At 55.8% G+C, this 22,088-nt stretch overlaps 1 protein-coding gene across 4 annotated transcripts; it reads left to right on the top strand.

Moving 5' to 3' along the window:
• Nucleotides 1–13,544: 13,544 nt before the first annotated feature.
• Bbc3 (BCL2 binding component 3) lies at nucleotides 13,545–21,349 on the top strand. Of its 4 annotated transcripts, none has more exons than XM_027945914.3 (4): nucleotides 13,545–13,686; nucleotides 17,159–17,447; nucleotides 18,804–18,994; nucleotides 21,146–21,349. In XM_027945914.3, exons 1-4 carry the CDS (start codon nucleotides 13,561–13,563, stop codon nucleotides 21,260–21,262), a joined length of 723 nt encoding a protein of 240 aa, XP_027801715.2. In that variant the 5' UTR covers nucleotides 13,545–13,560; the 3' UTR covers nucleotides 21,263–21,349. The 4 variants fall into 4 exon arrangements, with proteins under 4 accessions (XP_027801715.2, XP_027801717.2, XP_027801718.2 ...); XM_027945916.2 differs by lacking the exon at nucleotides 13,545–13,686 and adding an exon at nucleotides 14,541–14,830; XM_027945917.2 differs by lacking the exon at nucleotides 13,545–13,686 and adding an exon at nucleotides 15,389–15,423.
• The last annotated feature ends 739 nt before the right edge of the window (nucleotides 21,350–22,088 follow it).

The raw sequence follows: 22,088 nt of genomic DNA on the forward strand, positions 1-22,088 counted from the left end.
GGTGGTAAGTGCTGAGGTATGCCTTCGTAGGAGTTGATGACAGTTACAGGTATGCAGACCAGATTCCCTGAGGTGCCAGTCATTTTATTTTGTGATTTGAATCACGGAAAGTGGATATATGGTAATCCCTTGCCCTTTATATGGCTACTGTTAACAAGCTTCGGAAACCTTCTGTACACATGCACTTTAATCCTCTTATAATTGCCCAAATACCTGCCAAGCTCACTACATCACTTGCTTCAGCTCTTTAGTCAAATGTCAACTTCTCATATTTCTTCTGTGAAATCACTCGTTCGAAAAATCTGGAAACTAGCTGGGGGTGTGGCTCAGCGGCAAAGCACTTCCCTGGCACCTGAGAGGTTCTGGGTTCCATCCCAGCATCACAAAAAAATTAGAAAGAAAATGATGAACGAATGAGTGTATCTTTATTATTAGTTTCCTTCCCTTTTTATGAAATAAAAAGTAAATACAAGAGCCATGTGTCGTGGCACACGCCTATAATCCCAGCAGCTCAGAGGCTGAGGAAGTAGGATCTCCAGTTCAAAGCCAGCCTCAGCAAAAGGGGGGGAAAAAGGCAAAGCACTAAGCAACTCAGTGAGACCCTGTCTCTAAATAAAATACAAAATAGGGCTGGGTACATGTATCATGGGTCGAGTGTCCCTGAATTCAATCCCCAGTATTCCCCCCAAAAAAATGTAAATACAATCAGCTCTTTGTATCTGCAGGTTCCACATCTGTGGATACAACCAACCACAGATAGGAAACATTTTTCTAAAATTATGTTTGTACTGAACATGCAGACTTCTTCATTACTTCCTAGGCAATACAGATTAGCAACTACTTCCTTAGCATTTGCATTGCATTATAAGTTATCTGGAGAAGACCAAAAGTATATAAAGGACAAAGAATGGTGGTAATCCAGTGACTCAGGAGGCTGAGGCAGGAGAATGGCAAGTTCGAGGTCAGCCACAGTAATTTAGCAAGGCCCTAAGCAACTTAGCAAGACCTGTCTCAAAATTAAAAACAGGTCAGGTGTGGTGGCACATGCCTGTAATCCCAGCAGCTTGGGAGGCTGAGACAGGAGGATACTGAGTTCAAAGCCAGCCTCAACAACTAGAAGGTGCTAAGCAACTCAGTGAGACCCTGTCTCTAAAGAAAATAGAAAACAGGGCTGGGGATGTGGTGCAGTGGCCTACTACCCTACTCAATCCCCCCCCCAAAAAAAAAAAAAAAAAGATTAGAAACAGGTCTGGAGATGTAGCTCAATGGTGAAGTGCCTCTCAGTTAAATCTCCAGAATGACCCCCCCAAAAAATAAATAAAACAGAAAATAGACTGGGTCTGGTGCCACATGGCTGTAATCCCATTTTACAGATAGAAAATCAAGCTCATTGAGGTTCCTTTCTTGTGTCATTGAGGCAACTGAGGGGTTCTACTAACTTCTACTACTACCTTCTGTAACAAATGACCACAGCCTGGTGATTTAAACTTATTCTCTCCAGTATTAGAGGCTAGATGTCTGAAATTCAGATGTCCCCAGGGTGGTCCCTTCTGGAGGCACTGAAGGAGAGTCTTGCATGCCTCTCTCTGGCTTTTGGCAATTCTTGGTATTCCTTGGCTTGGGGATGTAGCCCCTTACCTCTGCCTGCCTTTGCTGGTCATCTTCTCTGTGTTTCTGTTTTTATGAAAGCACCAGACATTGATTCCGGGCAGTCCTAATCCAGCATGATCTCATCTTGAGATCCGTGCCTCCATTACATCTGCCAAGACCCTTCCTCCAAATGAGGTCACATTCCGAGGTTCCTATATTGATGTCCAACCCCAAAGCCTCAAGCGTCCCCCCCCACCATGCAGCTCTTCACTCCCTGAACACACCCACTCTGGCCCCAGGGCCTTTGCTCCTGTTATTCACACTGCACAGGGCACTCAGTTCTCACCTCCTTTAGGACTTTATTCAAATATCCCCAACCCAGAGACAGAGTCTTTACAGAGGTGATTAAGTTAGAATGAGGCTATGAGGATGAACCCCAATCCTTATAAAAAGACTCCTTGAACCAGGCAAGGTGGTGCACACCTGTAATCCCAGCAACTCCGAAGGCTGAGATGATTGGATCACAAGTTCGAGGCCAGCCTCAGCAGTTTAGACCCTCACTGACTTAGCAAGACCCTGTCTCAAAATAAAAACAAACAGGTCTGCAGATATAGCTCAGTGGTAAAGGGCACCTGGGGTCAGTCCCCAGTGCCAAATAAATAAGGCTGGATATATAGATCAGTTAAAGAGCACTTACCCAGAGTCCCATCCCCAGGAGACACAAGGGCCTGGGTCCAACTCCCAGTACTGCAAATAATAATCATCATAATAAAATGCTTTGTGTTTACACACAGAGCGGAGTTACTCTAGCTTTAGTTTCCAGTTGTAAACAGGCACATGAAGGTCTCGCAAGCGGGCGGAGACGTTTTCCCCACTGGCCACCAGGGGGCGGTGCGCGCACTCCCCTGTTGATCTGCCCGCCTGTGATGGCAACCCGTCCCTGCGGCCGTCGACCTCACTTCTCCAGGAGACAGACAACATAATATCTAAACAAACATGTAATAAGAACGCTGAGGGACAAGATAAGGCAGGGCGAGGGGACAGAGGGTCCAGGAAGGCCTCTCTGAGGAGGTGACATTTGGGCAGAGAGCTAGCGAAAGCCAGGTGAATATCGGGACATCTCAGTTGGAGGAAATGTGTGATGCCGGCCTGGCCTTGGGACAAGAAAGGAAGGAGAGAGCACACAGAACGCTTTAGGGCTCACCTGAAGGGAGATGAGGGCCTGCAGGGCGGGATCACTGCTGCATCTTAATCCATTAAAGAAAATCTTTGCTATCATTTAGTGAGTACCTTCCACACCCTGGGCTCACTCTTCTTTCAGGCATTATCTCATCAAGTCATCGTAAAATCCCCATTTTTTTTTAACTGTATTTAACTTATTTTGATGTGCTAGCGATGGAATCCAGGTACTCACACTTGCTCCTGTGTGCCCTATCACTGAGCCACACCCCGAGTCCCTCTAATCCCCATTTAACAGAGCAGGAGCCTGGCTGGGCTCGGTCGCACACACCTGTAATCCAAGAGGTTCGGGAGGCTGATGCAGGAGGATCACAAGTTCGAAGTCAGCCTCATCAATTTAGCCAGGCCCTAAACAACTTAGTGAGACCCTGTCTCAAAATAAATAAATAAATAAATAATTTAAAAAATAAAATAAAAATGGCTGGGGTTGTGCCTCAGTGGTTGAGCCCTCCTGAGTTTCATCTACAGTACAAAAAATAATAACAATAAAAGGACAGGAAATCACCACCGAGAGATGCTAAGTGAACTAGCTGCCCAAGGCCACCAGCCATGTGGGAATTGAACCCAAATGGATCTTTCCGACTCCCAGAGCCCACTGCGCTGCTTCTGTAATAAAATATTATAGTTGTTAGTAGCACAGTGACTGGACAAGGTACTTACCCTTTCTGTGTCTCGGTTTCCCCATGTTGAAAACAGCACTAATAAAAGGGTGATGTGAGGATTAAATGAGATAATGTGCTGAGAACAGCGCCAGCCACACACTGAATGTATCTGCAAGTATTGCTATTATCTATCCTCCATCTAATCCACAAATAGCTGCTGAGCGAATCATGTAGACTCTACTTTTAAAATAAATCTATGTCAGGCATGGTGATGTATGCCTGTAATCTCAACTCAAGAGGCTGAGGCAGGAGAACATAAGTTCAAGACCTTTCTCAAAAGAAAAGTATAAAGGCTGGGGATGTAGCTCAGTGGTAGAGCACTTGTCCAGCATGCTCAAGGCCTTGGGTTCAAAGCCTGGTGCTGCAAATATTTCTAAATAAATCCAGATTCCTACTGCGCGTGTTCCACCTTTCCCTCCTGATTTACATACATGATTTCATTAAGTCCTTACGACCAATTTGGACTTAATGAAATCATGTATGTAAGTCATTTAATTGGCCAAGACCCTGGCACACAGTAGGTGTGTGACCATCACGAGTCTCTCAAACATCTTGCCAGAGGCTGGGACGGAAAGGTGGAGTTCTGGAAACTCCTCTTTTTCCCTCCGCCTCCGAAATAAGTCCCAAATCTAATCCCACGCGTCAGCTCCCAGTCCCCACTTCCAGCGTTGAGTTTTGACAGTCTTCCTCCCCGGCTCCTGTTCCCCATCCCCAGGCTGTTCCCCACGTGGCCGCCAGAGGGCGCCTGTTGGAATGCAGTCAGCTCGAGTCCCTGGGCTCAGAAGTCTCCCCTAGGTTTCCGCACTCAGAGGCCAGCTCTGACCGGACTTCCCACCCCATCCCCGCTCGCGTCCCCCCCGGCCTCAATGCAGCTCTTCACTCCCTGAACACACCCACTCTGGCCCCAGGGCCTTTGCGCCTGTTATTCACACTGCATAGGGCACTCGGTTCTCACCTCCTTTAGGACTTTATTCAAATATCCCCAACCCAGGCCCCCAACACCGCCCCCCCCCCCCCGCCCTTCCCTGCTCCCCTTTCTACTTGAAGACTCTCTTCGTTTTGATACTTAAGTTCATCTCATTGTGTCTTCCCCAGAGTGTCAGTCCCAGGAAGACAGGTGGCACAGGGAGGTTGTAAAAACTGAAGGAATAAGAACAAATGCCCTGCGGGGCGCCATGGCGCACACCTTGTCTCAAAATAAAACAAAAAGGGCTGGGGATGTAACCAGTGGTAAAGTGCCCTGGGTTCAACCCCCAGGATCAAAAGAAAATAAAGAAACAAATGACCGCAGACTCTTGGAGAGCACAAGCACCCTTTCTTCCCGCACTTCAGCCCAGAAGGCTTGGTCGGCCAGCTGGGTGACCTTAGGAGGCCGGCTTCTCTGACCCCAAATTCCCAATTTTAAATGGGATTTAAAACAGTCTATTTCTGCACTGGGGGCGGAGTTCAGTGGCAGATCACAGCGCTTAGCACTCTCGAGCCCGGGTTCGCTCCCCAGCATCACACACACGCAAAGGCCGCCCCTTCGGGAAGATTACACGGGTCCCCAGGTGCGGATTCCGTAACTTGGCCGAATCCTCCGGAGCCCAGGAGCGCTTTTTGAGAGGCGCCTGCGCTTCCATCTTTCGCCGCTCGGGGGCAGCAGGCGCCCAGCGGATTTCGCCCGCGCGGCCGGAGCCGGGAGAGAAGCGGGGGCAGCTCCAGCAGAGGAAGCTGATGAAATCCTAGCCAACTCGCAGTGAGCTCATCCCGCCCGGGCGCCTCCGGAAGCCACGGGGCCGCCCTGCCTCCGCCTGGGCCCAGAGATAAAGCTCCAGTGCTGAACCAGGGCGGGAAGTCCCTTCAGAAGTCTGCCCTGCATGAGACTTGCTGCCAGAAGCCTGGCCCTGCCGGGAGGGACGAAGAAACAAATGACCCCCTGGCTGTCTCCATAGAATGAAAAGTGAATTCTGGGCATGTGGGATGTCCAGTGAGAGAGAGGATGGAAGGAGGGAGAGAGGGAGAGAAAGAGATGGGGGAGAGAGCGAGGAAGGGGCACCAGGAGGAGGAGGCTGAGGCAGAGACCTTCGAGAAGAGCCAGCCCAGGAAAGTCAGATGGAGAGGAAAAGTTGGAGACAGGGACAGGAGGAGACCGGGGGGGGGGGGGGACAGAGACAGCCCTGTTGAGAACAGGAGAGACAACGATGGGGGTGGGAGACAGAGACAAAGAGACCCGCACAGAGAGACGTGGAGAAAACAGACGAGAGCGAGCAAGTGGCGGAGCTGCAGGAAGCAGGGAGAGACTCGGAGGTGCGGGAAGATGGAGTCCAAGTAGGGGACAGAGGTACAGAGGATGAGGCGGGGAGACCGCGGAGGGGAGGGGCCTGCCGGGGCTCGGGACCGGGGTCGCCGGCGGGGACCTGCCCTGCGGGCCTGGGGTGGGCGGGGCAGGGCGGAGCCCCGCCCAGCCCCCAGCCCGCGGCGCGGGCCAGTTACCGAGTTACCAAGTTACCGCAGCGCTCGGGAGCTCCTCACTGGCGAGGCCGCAGCCAATCAGAGAGCAGCGCCGCTGTTCTCGGGCAGGAGGCCTGGAGACACGCGCACCTTCCCCCGACACCCAGCGAAGCACGCTGACACACAATCACTGTGGCGCGCGCACACACGGTCCCAGGGACACGCAGGGTCGTCGTCTGCACACACTCAATCACAGTGATACACACTGTGACACACACAGACAGACCCAGCAACAAGCATCACACCACACACACAGCGTCACACCAACACAACATCCCAGTGACACAGACACAGCCCCAGCACACACAGCACTACCCAGACCCACAATCACAGTGACACAGCCTTGCCTAGGCCCATGCAATCTCAATGACATGATTCACTGTCCTTCCAATACACAATATCACTCTGACACACAATATCACTGATACACACAAGCACAGTGACACCCTTATGATCTCACACCCAACCAGTTCTGATAAACACACTACTAGTGACACACGATCACAACAAGGACACAATTATAGTGAGACACAACGTTACACACACCCACAACATGTACACGTTCATACAATGACATTGAGACATAGCTATGTAGAGATGCACATATATTCGGTGACACAAAATCCCACAGACACACATTTCAGATACAATCAGAATGTCACACACACAGTCCCATCTCACACAACACAGCACAATTCCATTGGCACACACACAATCCTATGTACACCTAGCTTTGGAAGCACACACACTGTCACGGGGACATATACACACACAATCCCACTGATATACAGCATTGCAGACACAACCATAGTGACACAAACACAAGCACACCAACACACAGAAGACACAGACACAACCACATTAACACAACAGTACGGTGACAACACCTTACAAATCTTACCACCACCACACAACGTTGCTGTGACACATATATAACCCCACACAAACATAATCATAGTGACATATACCAGCACACTGCACAGAACAACACACTTGTTACACCATCAGGCTCATATGACAACCAGAACATCACGCAACAGCACACTGACACACAATTGCATCATCACAGCAGTTTAATACACATATAGCACTGTAACAAATGACACATCATCATACACAACCAAGTGACGGACAACAGTACACTGACACAGCCACCACTCTTAATACCAACTTCCTGACACTCAGCATACTGACCACAGACCTACAGAAAACTCTCCAGCCACAAACAGGGTCACAGTCACACAAACACCCCCCCCCCATCTCTGCCCTTGCCAGGGGAAGCTGGGTACAGCGTGGGGTGCTAAGGGAGGGATGCTGGATTGGCTTGTGTGTGTGTGTTTGTGTATATTGTGTGTGTGTGCAATACCTCCCCCTTCCAGCCCTTCCTGGGGGCGGGGCTGAGCGACAGCCGCTGTTACCGGGTAAACTTCCCCGCCCCCCCCCAACGCGGCCATTAGTCAACCCCCCCACAGGATGATGTCATTGCCTCATTCTGGAGGCTGAGTAATCCTCGGCTCCGCCCCCACCAGGTACCAGGGTAGGGGCAGGCCGCACCTGGGCTCACCACAGTCCGGAGCTGAGGTCTGAAACAGCGGGCTCTGCTGCCTTGGGTCTCCCTTGGGTGAGGACTGAGAAATGTGGGCCTCCCTGAAGTGACTTAGGGATGCACATCGGAGTCCCTGGAGGCTAGGGCCTCCCAGCGCTAAGATCCTTAGCGGCCAACTAATGGTGCTGGAAGGCTGGATCTTCCAGGCACGGGGGACAGCCCCCCACACTACCACTGTCCCGGAATGGGTCACGTTGCCAGGTGTCTGGGGGAGTAGAGATTCAGGGCTTGGGCTCCAAGGTCCTTGACACTGAGACCTGGGACCCTAGCATAGTTGAAGCAAGTAGAGAAAGTGGCTATGGGGTCAGATGTCCAGGTCCTGAAAGATCAACAAGCTGGACCCTGGGGTAAAAATCTCAGAAGGGACGGAAGGAGTTAGGTGGACACCTTAGGGCAGCATAGATGGTCATCTGGATGAACTGGACCCCCGAGGGTCCCGTGACCTTTGAGGACAGTGTATCTCCCAGCATTGATACCGCGAGGACCAGGATGCCCAGGATCTCTGTGGCATCTTGGGACCTGGAGTCCAGAGGCTGGGGTCCCTATCTCCTGTGGGAATAGGAGGCTCAGTTCTGGGGTCAGATATGCCTGGGTTCCATTTTGGAGGGAACCCTCAGTCTTGTCTCCTGGGATTGGGACACCAACATCCCCTGGGAGAAGGGCGCTTATATCCTTCTTTCAGTGAGTACAGAGATGGTGGGGTCTTCATTGTGAGGACAGGGCACCCTGTTTTTATGGGGCCAGGACCCTTGCGTTCTCTTATGAGATGAATCCTCAGATCCTGTTTTCAAAAACTACGGTGCCTGGATGCCTGAATCCTCTCGGGGGTGGGGTCACAACCAGTCTTTCTTCACCGGGTCAGATGCGCAGGTCTCCTTCTGGGCAGGGGACACTTGGTGGCTGTTTTCATAAGATCAAGCCCATGGTGCCCTCCCGCGGGGGAGGGGACGAGATGCGCAACCCTGTTTCCAGCCCATCCCAAATGCCCATCCTCGCCTGAAGGTGTGGGGCAGGGGATAGGGAGGTGGACGGGGGCCAGCTGGGGTCTCACCCCGCCGGCCCGCAGGCTTGCAGGCCGAGCGCCCAGCAGCTCCCCGGGGCCCGGCTCCCCGCCCCCAGCGCCGAGGGCTCCCCCAGATCCGGGCGGGCGCGGCGGCGGCCAATGAGCTCGCTCGCCGTCTCCGGGAGCCGGGCCGGCTCTGCCCGCCTGGCATTGGGCACGCGGTGGGCAGCGGCGGGCGGGGCCTGGGGGTCCTCGCGCCTGGTTGGGCCAGGTTTGTTGCTGGGTAACGGGGCGGCGAGTTTCCCCTGGCAACGGCGGCGGGTACCGCTCACTGGCTGGCCGGGAAGGAGGGGGGTTGCGGGCGCAGGCAGGCCCCGCAGACCCCAGCAACAGCGCGCGGCCCCCGCCCCGGCGGGAAGCGGTAACCTTCACACGCGCGCCGGCCGCTCGGACCCTGCGGACGCCCGCGCCCCCGCCCAGCCCCCACCCGGCCTGGGTCCAGCCTCCAGCCCTGCGGGGCAGCCGCATGGAGGGGACCCAGGGGCCCCCTCCCCGCCGCGGACAGCCAGGATTCGGGCCCTGCAGTGAAAAGTTAAGTCCTTCCCAACTCCCTCTCTCCGTGCTCCAAAATCCACTTCCCCGATGGCACAGGAGATCCTGGGGAAGGTTGTGGGTCCGCAGTAACTAGCTGGGACAGCTGCTTTCTGTAACCAGCTCCTCACACGGGGCCTGCTACTGATGGGCACTCTTTCTTAAATACCTTACAAATACCAACACGCTGGATCCTCACAATAGTTTTGGCCCTGCGGTGATCCCCTTTATACAGATGGGGAAACTGAGGCATGGAGAGGGAAGCTACTTGCTCAAGGTCATCCTTTGTACCCAGGGAGGATGAATGAGGAGCCAGCTACGGAGAGTCCCTTGGAGAGGCTTCAAAGTTCAAATGAGAAACTGCAAGTCAACAAAACACAGTGGCTGGCATGGCAGGCCACCTCTTTGAGATCCCTGCCCTAGCCTGAGGGTCGTAGCTTGAGGACCGTGTTCTCATACACTGTTATCACGCATTAAGCATTAAGCGCCCACACACCCCTGGACTTTGTTGACTTTCTCACTCTGCTCTTAAGAGATAGGGACCATTGTCCTCCCAACTCACAGATGAGGAAACTGAGCCAGAGATCTGAACACCTGTTCAAGGACACATAACCAGTAGGTGGTAGAGCTGGGGATTTGACTCAGGCCATCGAGACTGAGCAGTGTCCTGCCCAACACAGGGTACTGGGGGCTTCCCAGGGGGTTCATCAGGCTCCGTGAGAGCTCTACTAAATGGTAGAGCTACATCCTTGGCCCCTTTTTTGGATTTTTGCTTTGGGACAGTTGCCCAGGCCAGCCTTAAACTTGTTGTCCTCTTGCCTCAAGATCCCAAGTAGCTAGGATTATAGGCATGTGCCACCACTCTGGGGTGACCCAGGCTCTTTAGCAAGGTCTGCATGCAGGCCTTGGTAGAAGGGGCCCCAGATATGGAGTCCCTGTTTGATTTCCTTTTTCTTTTTTAATTTAGATGTTGATGGGCCTTTATTTTTATTCATTTATCTGTATGTGGTGCTGAGAATCGAACCCAGTGCCTCTCACATGCTAGGCAAGCGCTCTGCCACAGAGCTATAGCACCAGCCCCCTGTCTGATTGGCTTCCACTGGGAGTTATCTTGCCTCCCCCAGGGAATATTTGCTTCATGTTATTTGGTTTTTCAATTCACTAATGTAGATAGGCTCAGTTCTTTTTTATTTTCTTCTTTTTTTGTGGTACTCGGAATCAAACCCAGGGTGTGAGGCTGGTGCTCTACTCCTGAGCTAAGCCCCGGCCCTCCTCCAGGGACTCTTCTTTGGCATTGTTTCCAGAAGTTTTTTGTTGTCACAAAGAGAAGGGGTGTTCCAGGCACCTCAGTGGGTAGAGGTCAGGGATGCTACTCACCAACCTACAAAGCCCAAGACAGCCCCCACGACAAAGAATCTTTCAACCCAAAATGTCAATGGAGCTGAGGTTGAGAAACCCAGGTCTCAGCAAAGCCGGACCCTCCCCCCTCAGCCACCCCACCATTTGGTCTCTCTTGGGCTCTTCCCAAGGCCTCCGCTCCCCTGGTCTGAATCTTCCTGTCTTCTTCTGTTTACCTTTGTCTCTCACCTTCTCTCACAGGCCTCCCTGACCCTTTATTTTATTTATTTTTTTAAACTTAGTTTTAGTTGTAGATGGACACAATACCTTTACTTGATTTACTTTTATGTGGTGCTGAGGATGGAACCCAGGGCCTCACACAGGCTAGGCAAGCGCTCTACCGCTGAGCCACAACCACAGCCCTGCCCTGACCCCTTTAAAGCCTCAGAGCCCCTCATCCCCTCTCCAGGGGGCCTGAGAGGCCAAATTGGAGGGAGGCCTAGAATGCCCCTCCAGAAACTTAGGTAGCAAGTGCCTCAGCCCCCAGCACTGCTGTGACTGAAAGGTGGAGGTGGGGCCTGTTCCCTCCCTGTGGCCCTGGGGCTTCTCACAAAGACTGCCCTTTGACTTCCTAAGAGACATTGTTTTTTTTTTTTTTTTTTTTTTTTTTTGTCCACATGTCTTTAAATTTTGAATTTGTTTGTCTCCAAAAGAGCACACTCTTTCCAATTAGCCACAGTCCCCATTGTTCCTCATTGTCTCACACTGGACTCTTTTCTCTCATTTATTGATGATGGCTCTGGACTTTAAATTGCCTCCTCTGGAAGATAGGATGCCAGACTTTGGAATAGGATCTGGACTAGATGGTGGGGGGATCTTGACTGGTGACAGTGTGGATGGCCTGGTGGACTGCCCAGCCTCTCTCCTTCTCTCCCAACTCAGCCACTAAGCAAAATTCCCACTGCCCTTCTCATTCATTTTCTTCTCAGAAGAACATTCCAGAACAGCTGGGCTGGTCTCTGGCCCTGCATTGGGCAGCCTTAGGGCACTTATTGGTGGGGGAGAGATACAGGTGGACCAGAAGCAGAAGAGGGCAAGAGTCCCTCCTGCTCCTGGCTTCATCAGTGCCAGGCATAGAGCAAACCCTGACACTAATAAGTTATGCTAATCATAATAGCAAACATTTATTAGGCACTTACTATGTGTGAGACACTGCACTAACTGACTTCCACGTATGATCTCATTAAAAAGCAGGGGCTGGGGTGATGGCTCAGTGGTAGAGTGCTCACCTAGCATGCATGAGGCACTGGGTTCAATCCTTGGCACTACATTAAAAAAAAAAAAAAACTAAAGATACATAAATAAATAAATATTAAAAAAATAAAAATAAGCCCAAAGCAATGTTTCTTAAAAGCCTTGGAACCTGATCCACAGCCAAAAATATACTTTCTTTGCAACCCACTATTGACTCATAGATTGATAAGTTTTTCATCAAATTATACTTTAACTTCATGAATTAATTGTGTACGTGTGTGTTGCTGGAGATTGAACCCAGGGCCACATACACAGTAGATAAGTCATCTAACACTGAGATACAATATCCCATATATATTATATTATAAAATATATATTATATATATATTTTTTTTTTTTTTTGCTGGGGAAGCTGGGTAAGGTGGTAAATGTCTATAATCCTAGCTACTCGGGAGGCTGAGTCAGGAGTATCCTAAATTTGAGATTAGCCTGTCTCAAAATTAAAAATGTAAAGGGCTGGAGATATAGCTCAGTTGTTAAGTGGCCCTGGGTTCAATCCTCAGTGCCATAAATAAATAAATATGTATGTTCGTATTCTGCCAGATGCAGTGGCACACACTGTAAGCCCAGCTATTAGGGAGATTGAAGCAGGAGGATTGCAAGTTCTAGGCCAGCCTTGGCAATTTAGGCAGACTCCTGTCTCAAAATAAAAATAAAAAGGGCTGGAGATGTAGCTCAGTGGTACAGCACTTGCCTAGCATGTGTGAGACCCTGGGTTCAATCCCCAACACCCAAAAAGAGGAAAAAATATTTATATTTATGTATATTTATTCTCTCTCTCTCTCTCTCTCTCTCTCTCTCTCTCTCTCTGTTGTATTTGACTCTGGTCAAGAGCCATTGAAATTTCAGGTAGGAGGGACTGATTGCAAAAAGTCACAAGAAAAGGATTTGGAGGGGGGGGTGCTGGGGTTGTGGCTCAGTGGCCTAGCATGTGTGAGGCACTGGGTTCAATCCTCAGCAGGACATATAAGTAAATGAATAAACAAAATAAAGGTTTATATCCATCTATAACTAAAAAAAAAAAGAATATTTTTAAAAAAGGAAAAGTATTGGGGTGATGGGAATAGTGTATCTTGATTGTGGTAGTAAATAATTGTGTACTTTTGTCAACTCATCCAACTGCATACCCCCAAAATGTTAGTTTTATTGTGTGCAAATATATCTCAATAAAGTTGAATTAAAGCAATAAGATTGGGCATGGGAAGTAGCTCGTAGTAGAGGGCTTGCCTAGCTTGCTTGAGCCCTGGTTTCATCCTCAGCACCCAGAACAAAAAAACGCTGGGAGAATGGAGGTGGATGGATGAATGGAGGGGAGGGGCAAGGAGGGAGGAAGGCTGAGTTAGTCCCTGATGTTTAAAACACGGTGATTGCAGGTGGCTGTGGGATTCCTGACTCTCCAGGGAAATCTAAGGATCTGGCCCAAAAGAAGGCCACTTCTGAGCCCCTGGACAATCTTGGTTTGCTCAGGTTGGTCTGACATCCTTTCTCAGCCAGCCCAGTGCTGGGTACTCAGAGGTGACTCACTTACCAGCAAGGTGATTTGGTTTAAGTGAAACCAGAGGGAATGGAAAGTGCAGAGGGGACAGAAGTCCAGAAGCCTGGGGGAGGGAAGGTCACCCAGTCAGACCAGGGGAGGGAAGTTAAGCTGAGAAACTGAAAAGGAAAAGGGAACTGAGAGCCACCAGAGGCAGCAGGAGGGAATGGGGTGCAGGGTCTGCCCGGGCATGTCCAGGTGCCCAGGGCTTCCTCCTCCCCACAGATCCACTGCCAGATTCACGGGGAGTGTGCCCAGGTGTGCATGCTCTGGAGAGTGTCCTGTCAGTGGGTCAGGTAGCAGGAACCTGTCACAGGTGTGTGACTTTGTGACTGCCTGTTGGGCGTGGGTTTTTTTCTGTGCCTGATTTATGACTCTGAGGATCAATTTCTGATACCTTCAGTGTCTGGCCTGTGTGCTGGCGTGGATGTGCTTGTGTGTGTCCTTGTGGGGGTGCTATGTGTCCAGGTGTCTGTGTGACAGGTGTGTTTTGGGGGGAGAAGTGTGTCCAGCTGTGCCTGTCAGGAAGTTACTTCCTGACACTCCTTCAGCTTGGCTCCTGTCTGTTGGAACTACTCTGTGGCTGTGTGGCGGCAGGTGTGCTCAGCGGGATGTCTGTGAACACAGGAGTTAGTGGTTCTGCGCGTGCATGCCAGTGTGAGTGCCTAGACAGGACAGCTACGTGTGCCCTGTCATTCTGCCAGGCTGTGTGTCCAGGTGACCCTGTTGGGGTGAGTCAGTCTGTGTGTGTCCCCTCTGTGTCTGCGCACCCATGCCCTGTCCAGTGTGTGCCTTTGAGACTATAGCTGTGTGTCCCAGTGTCTGTCCCCGTGGCCTATCAGCACGTGACTTTGTGTACCCTGGAGTCCAGGCGGTCAGTTTGCGTGTGCGTCCCGGGGAGTGCTTCTGCGGGTCCCAGTCAGTGTGTCAGTGTGTCAGTGTGTGTCCAGCTGTCCCGTGTCTGGGCGTCCCCCACCGGCGCGCCTCCTCGCCCCAGGGCCGGGCCGTGCCCCGCCCCTGGCTGCAGGGAAACCCCCCGCGCGCGGAGGTAGGGGGCGCGGCGCGCGCCTGCAAGTCCCGACTTGTCCGCGGCGGCGGGCGGGCCCGTGGCGTCACGCGGGGGCGGGGCGTGGGACCCGCCGGGCGGGGGCGGGGCGGGGCGGGGCGGGGCGGCCGCGGATCCGCCGGGCGGCCAGAGACTCCGCGCGAACCACATGCGAACGGGTGCCTAGCGGCGGCGGCGGCGGCAACACGATCGAGATCAGCAGCGGTGGCCACAACGCGGACGCGCCTAAGGCCCGAGCAGCAGCAGCCACAGCAGCCGCCACTGCAGTTAGAGCGGCGGCAGCAGGAATAACAGCAGCAGCCGCCGCAGCGAGCGGCGCTCGGCGGGCGCGCCCTCCTCAAGGAAGCCGCCCGTCCCACATCACCGCCCCCTCCGGCGTGTTCATGCCCCCGGGGTGAGTGTGCGCACCCCGAATCTCGCCGGGGGCCATCGGCAGGCCGGGTGGGCTCCCTGGAGGAGGTGACGGGAGTGCACTGAGGGAGCAGTGCGGGCGCCCAGCATCCGCGCACCGTGCCTGCCCGACCCTCACCGGGCACCTGGGCGGGGGTGGCGGGGCGGGAAGCCCTTCCGCAGACGGGCGCCAGGTCTGGGCGCACAGGTGCCTCAGCGGTCTGGCGGGTTTGTTTACAAACAATGGGGTGCGGGCTCGGCAGCGCCCCCTGGTGGCCATGCGGCCCGGGGACGAGAGGCGACCCCAGGTTGCCCCAGCCCCCGGGGCCCGGGGGGGCGGGGGGCGGCACCGAGGGGCGGCCACACCCAGGGCGCGCGCCCGCTGGGGGCGGCGACAGGGGGCGGCTCGCGGGCCGCGGAGTCTGCGGCTCCTGCGGGCGGGGGCTGCGCCCCAGCAACAGCCGGTTATTGGCCCCGCGCTCTCCTGGCGGGCGGGGCGGCGCACGTGGCGGCGGTGGGGGGCCGTGACAGCGAGGGGCGTCTGGGACTGCCGCGGCTCGCGCGTGCGGGGCTGTGGATCTGCAGGTGTCTCGCCTGGTGTGTGCGCGTGTCTGGCTCCGAGTTGGAGCGGGGGGCCGCAGGGAGTGGTTGTGTCAATCCAGAGGAATGCTGGCGTTTGCGACCCGTCGGGGTGTCTGTGTGAGTCCCCGCGCGCCGTTGTGTGGGCTCCCGCGTGTGGGTGGGGTGTGCCTGTGTGTTGTGGAGAGTTGTCTGCCTGTGCCCTTTGAGTGGCTCTGCTGCCCGCGCTGCTAGGTGTGTAGTTGTGCTTGTTCGTGTGCTGCTTGAATGGGCTGTTTGTGTTTAGATGTGTGTCCAGCCCGAGTGTGGGCTGTGTGTCCTGCCCGAGTGTGGGCTGTGTGTTTGGTCTGTGGCTGTCTCTGTGTCTCCAGGGTATGTGTGATGGTCTGCCTGCCGAGTGCCACTGTCTTTCTGTCCAGGTGTCTGAGTTCTGCACGTCGTGTGCGGGGGGGGGGGGGGTTGTTGTCCCCGTCTGTGTTTGGCTTGTGTGTCTGGCGTCAGTGTCTGGGAATTGAAGACCGAGGCTCTGTGGGGTCTGTGCGGTGCAGGCGGTGGGTGTTGCTGGCAGCCTGTCTCAGCCCTGTGTGTGTGTGTGTGTGTGTGTGTATGCGCACGCCTGTTGGGTCTGAGGGGCTTGTCACTGATCGGCTGGCTCATGTGTGTCATGTGGCTGCGTGTGTAGTGTTTATGTCAGTCACGTGAGACCAGTGTTTTTGGTGGGTGCTGGAGGTGTGTGCGCTGGGGCTGTGCGGCCGGAGTTGTGTGCTCGCAGTTGGTGCTGGTGCTCCAGGGCTGGGGAGGAGGGCAGCTGATGTCTGCTGCCCTGCTGGTGGCCTGCGTGTTGTTGCTGGGATGTGTGGTGATGCTGCTGGGTCTGATGACATGTGTGTTTGATTTACATGTGTCCTGGGGACCCAGAGATGGTGACATTCTGATGTGTTTTGGTGGCAAGGCTGTGTGAGTCCTAAGGTGTGCAGGTCCTGGGGGTGTGTCTGTGTGTGGAGAGGGACATGCTGGAGACTTTGAAGTAGCATGCTGTTTTGTGTGTTTGTGCCTGTGCTTGTGATGCTGCATTGTGTGTGTCCCTGGGCATGTCTACAGTGGGTCAGTGTGTGATGTTGTTGTGTGTCTGTAGGGATGCAGTGTGTGCATAGTGCTTGTGATGGGCTGCTTTCGTGTGCACGCCTGTGTTTGGGCCAGTGTGTGTGTGTGTGTGTGTGTGTCCTGAGTTGGATGGTCTCTGATATGGTGGGAGGAGGCTGACCAGTTCTGTGGGGGCCCTGTGTGTGTCAGTGTTGTGTGCCCTTCACACACACACCCCCATCCACCCTCCCAACACTCCTCTCCATTTGGGACCTGTGTGACCCTTGTGTGTGTCTCCGGACCCTTGCTGCCCTGCTTGTGTGCCAGTCACTGTGTTGGGAAAGTTGTCCCCACCAGCCCGTGCCCTGTGTGAAGCCCAGCTAGAGTGACTTTGGGTTGTGGGGCCATGGCAGCCCTCGAAGCACACACAGGCCCACACTCCTTCCACCTGGTCCGTGCCTCCCTGTCCCTCCTATGTGCCCAACACCGTGTTCCTGGGGGGCTGTCCTGCACGGGTCATCCCCTAGTTGGGTGTGTCTTGTGGGGCCATCACTCCGTCCTGTCACACACACCTCCCTTCCTTCACTGCCTGGTGTGACCCCCGGGTGGGGTGTAGGAGTCCTGGGGCCCTAACCCCCTGCATTCCCGCTGACCTCCCGGTGTCCTGCAGGCCCCAGGGAGCGCCATGGCCCGTGCACGCCAGGAGGGCAGCTCTCCGGAGCCCGTAGAGGGCTTGGCCCGCGACGGCCCGCGCCCCTTCCCGCTTGGTCGCCTGGTGCCCTCGGCTGTGTCCTGCGGCCTCTGCGAGCCGGGTCTGCCTGCCGCCCCCGCCGCCCCTGCCCTGCTGCCCGCTGCCTACCTCTGCGCCCCCACCGCCCCGCCCGCCGTCACCGCCGCCCTGGGGGTCCCCCGCTGGCCTGGGGGTCCCCGCAGCCGGCCCCGAGGCCCGCGCCCAGACGGTGAGTGCCCACCCACATCCGGGATGATGGGAGCCAGGGAAAGAGGGTCGTAGAGACTCCGAGGAACTAGAGTGGGAGCGAGGGGGGTGGTGGTGAGAGGAGCAGGGCCACTGGGAGGGTGTGGCCAGTGTGGTCTTTTGTGTTGTAAGAAGCAGGAAGACGGAGTGGGAGGCCGAGGATGGAGGGGGAGGTCGAGTGGGAAGTCCCTCCTGGAATCTGACTGCAGTCCCTGTCTCGCAGCCCACGGTCTCTTCTCTTTTCCGGGCCTCGGGCAACAGCTGTTTCGTAGCTCCCCTCCTCCAGCCTGGGTCCCCGGGACCCCCCGAGGTTTACAGTAGGAAGAAGTGTGGGCTGAGCAGGAGGGCTGACACCTCTGGACTTTGGGGAGGGGGCGCAGGGCCTTTTGCCTTTATTTGCATCTCTTTGGCCCGAGCTGGCCCTCTCCCGGTCTCCCAGGGGGAAGGGCCATTGTGCTGGGAAAGTCCCGGAGGGGAGAGGGTGAGTCTTGGGGAGGGAAGGGTTAAAGGTCCCCTGCCTGATGGGCTGTTAACCCTGTGACGCCCGGCAGGGGAAAAGACTGTCCTGGTTCCCGTCCCTCCCCCATCCCGTCCCCGGAGCCCCGGGAGCGAGGAGAGAAAACTTCCCAAGCTCAGTTCCTGGCGGCGGGGCGGGGACCCCCGATTTCAAGAAGAGTCACAGACGTGAACCTGAGGCCCTGGTTTTAGGCTTTAGGAAACCCTCAGGCCAGGACCCGGTGTGACAGGAGGGACTCCGAGGAGCTCAGAAGGGGGTGGGGCAGGAAGGCATCTCCCGTGTCCCAACCCCCCCAGGCCGTGCTCTCTGGCAGCCACAGTCTGGCCTTCTGGTCTCCTGGCCTCTGCCACATCCGGGGGTGTGGCCTCACTGTGGTTGGACACGAGAGGGCAGGAGACCTGAGGCTTGTGACTCTGGGTGGGGTCAGTCGCTGTATCCCTGTGTGACCTTGGGCTGCTTCCTAGGGTGGGCCTCAGTTTCCCTATCAAATACCGCAGGCAAGATTTGGCCCTGTTTTGGAAAAGGCCCTGTTTTGGTACTTAGGTCGGATGAGAGGAAGGACTTCCAGGCTGACATGGGCATTGGGCCAGGCAAGTGACCCCAGGAGAGCCGCCTCGTTAGGTCTTCTTCTGGCTTTCTAGTGCCTGGGAAGGAGCAGGGGAGAAATCTGGCTCGCAGGGAGAAAAAAGAAATCTCTAGAAATCAGGCGGGGAGCCGAGAAGAAACCAGGGAGAGGGAGCAGGTCCTGGCGACCCGGGTTCCTCTGGACCTCTGGGCCCCGAGGGGTGGTAGGTGACGACCACGCCCCTCTGCCTCTCCCAGGTCCTCAGCCATCCCTCTCACCCGCCGAGCAGCACCTAGAGTCGCCGGTTCCCAGCGCCCCGGAGGCCCTGGCGGGCGGTCCCACCCAGGCGGCCCCCGGGGTCCGGGGGGAGGAGGAGCAGTGGGCCCGCGAGATCGGGGCCCAGCTGCGGCGGATGGCGGACGACCTCAACGCGCAGTACGAGCGGCGGGTGAGTGCGGGGGAGGGGCGGACGGCAGGTGGGACTTCCCGCCGCGGGAGGGGGCCGCGGGCGCCCCCGCCAGATGTGCGGCAGCTGCTGCCCCGCGCTGCGGGGTCGCGCCGGGGACAGGCAGGTGGGGGGCGGGGCGCTGTGCCCGCGGAGCCGCCGCGGGCCGAGGCCTCCGCTAGAGCCGCGACGCGCCCGTGGCCCGCGGCCGCGGGGACTGAGGGCGGCGCTGGGCGCAGCGGCTCCTATATCCCGGGCTATTTATAGCTGGTGAGTCAGCAGCGGCGCCGCGGCCGCGCCCGCCCCTCCCTCCGCCCCTCCGCGCTCCGCGCTCCCGCGGCCGCGCGCCCTCCCCGCCCCTTTCCTCCACTCCTCCGCCCCGCCCCTTCCCTCCCGCCCCGCCCCTTTCCTCCGCCCCTTCCCCCGCCCCGCCCCGCCCCGCCGGCCCGCATCGCGGCCTCCAGGAGGAAATGCGGGCGGCCCGCAGCCCTCCAGCCGGCCAGCTGGGTTCGGTGTGAACATCACACCTGCGGTGTTGGCTGGCCCAAAACACGAGCAAAACAAAAATGCCCGCGATGTTTTGCCCCTCCCTGATCCCTTCCCTGCCCGCCTGGCAGAGGCGACCTCAAGGCTGTGGCTCAGGAGTAGAGCCCTTGCCTAGCATGCGAGGCCCTGGGTTCCTTCCCAGCACAGGACTAAACCCAGCAGCAGCAACAACCACCAAAAACAAAGGAGACCCCAGGTTGGTGTGTCTCCCCTGCAGGTGCGGATTCTTTTCCCACATACAAGGCCAGAATCAGTTACTTAGGATAGTGGGGCCTTTCACCCTAACAGGCATGATCTAGTCTGGGTACCTCTCCAAACTGCTGCGCCCGCCCCCCACTCCACGTTATCCTTGAGAGTCATCCTCATTGGCAAAGGTGCTAATATCCCATAGAATCAACAGTGTCCTGATTCATTTTCTCATGGTGGATATTTAGGATACATGATTAAATATATTTTAAATTTTACTTATTTTCTATCCCCAAAGATGCACACCTCCAGGTGCACCTATGTGCAGGTACCTGGGCGCCCTGTGCTCCTCCCCATAGCAGTGTGTCCGTGGCAGGCTTTATAACCTGCCCCCTTTGCACCTTCTCTTGGCTGCAGCAGTTGGAAGCGGGGCGTGTAACTCGGGCAGGAGGTGCTCCCAGGATCTGCTGCAAGGTGCCTTGGGGATCATTAGGATCACCTAACTGACTGTCCTTAAAATGAGTGTGTCCTTTCCTCTGCTTCAGAGGGGATGAGGTCAGGCGGGCCCTGCTTAGCCATGAACTTGGCAGAGGGGCCAGAGGACACTAGAGCTATTCAGACATTGTTTGGTACTGCCTTTCATTTTTACCAGTATTTGGGAGTCAGAGGGTCTTAGGGGCCATCCCACATCTTCATTTTGCCGTGAGGGAGAAGAAGGCAAGGGTTTCTCTGAGTTCACAGTGAACCTGGCTTTGCCTAAAAGTACTTTGCACTGCCCGAGTGTGTCCCCTGTTTCCCTGCTTCCATTTGTTGTAGAATGGCTGAAGCTGTGGTTCCCTGTTCTCTTCACTTGCCAACCTTTATTTTCCTCCCGTCGTACTGGGGATTGAACCCAGGGCCTCCCACATATATGCTAGGCAAGCACTCTGCCTCGGAGCCACACCCCAGCCCATTTTTTAATTTTGAGACAGGGTCTGCCTAAGTCATTCAGGCTGGCCTTGACCTTGCAGTTCCCCTGCCTCAGCTTCCCCAAGTCACTGGGATCACATGTGTGGCCACCATGCCAGCTTCGTCCTGCCAAGGGGAAGGCAGGATGAGTTGCAACCTAGCCCAGTCCCTCAGCCCCTGGGTGACATTCCCACCTAAAAAACAGGGAGGGGACGGTCACAACTAACATGCTGAGCACTTGTTTAGTGCCAGGCTGGTTCTGTGCTGTGGGAATTCTATCCTCCTCTCTCCCTCCTGGTCTCATGTCCTACCAGAGGATGTAACATCCTGTCCCGGGAAGGGATGACGTTGGTGGGCGGAGGAGCTGGAAAGGGCTGGTGAGGGGTAGCCTCCTCCTGCTTGCCCTTCGCCTGGATCACCCCCTCCCTGTCACCACACAGTCCCCGCTAACTTTCCTTCTCTCTCTTTCCCTAGAGACAAGAGGAACAGCAGCGACACCGCCCCTCACCCTGGAGGGTCTTGTACAATCTCATCATGGGACTCCTGCCCTTACCCAGGGGCCATGGAGCCCCAGAAATGGAGCCCAATTAGGTGCCTGCACCCGCCCGGTGGACGTCGGGGACTTGGGGGGCAGGACCCTCCCACCTCCTGATGCCCTGGCCAGCGCGGGGGACTTTTTCTGCACCATGTAGCATACTGGACTACCAGCCCTGCCTGTCCCAGGGGCGGGCTGGGCAGCCACTCCAGCCCCGGCCCAGCCTGGGCGCAGTGATGGAGAAGTGGACTCCTGGGCCCCTGGCACAGCCGCCAGGGGAAGGAGGGCTGAAGGACTCAGCCTCAGAAGGCGGCGGTGACTGAGGGGGTGGGGACTGAGCCACCTGCCTCTGCCGCCCATCACCATCTCAGGAAAGGCTGCTGGTGCTGGCTGCCCGTTCCAGCTGCAGGGGGGACGCTGGGGGCCTCCCCAGTGCTCCTTCACTTTGGGCCTGGCCTCAGGCCCCTGGTGCTTCCCCCCCTCCTCTTGGGGAGGGGGCCCATGAAGAGCAAATGAGCCAAACGTGACCACTAGCCTCCTGGAGCCAGAGAATGGGGTGTGTCTGATGGCCTCCCCAGCCTAGCGCCCAGCCATCTTCCCTGAGCCGGCCGGCGGGTGGCGGGCTCGCCTGCCTCACCTTCATCTGGGGGTGGCCAGGAGGGGCCCAGACTGTGAATCCTGTGCTCTGCCCATGACCACCCCCGTCCCCATCAATCCCATTGCATAGGTTTAGAGAGAGCACGTGTGACCACTGGCGTTCATTTGGGGGGTGGGAGACTTTGGCAGAAGCCGCCCCAGCCTTAGTCCCCAGGGCCAAGCGCTGGGGGGAAGACGGGGAGTCAGGGAGGGGGGGAGTCTCAGAAGAGGGAGGAGTCTGGGAGC

Source organism: Marmota flaviventris, chromosome 18 (assembly GCF_047511675.1).
Source record: "Marmota flaviventris isolate mMarFla1 chromosome 18, mMarFla1.hap1, whole genome shotgun sequence".
Classification (NCBI taxonomy): domain Eukaryota; kingdom Metazoa; phylum Chordata; class Mammalia; order Rodentia; family Sciuridae; genus Marmota; species Marmota flaviventris.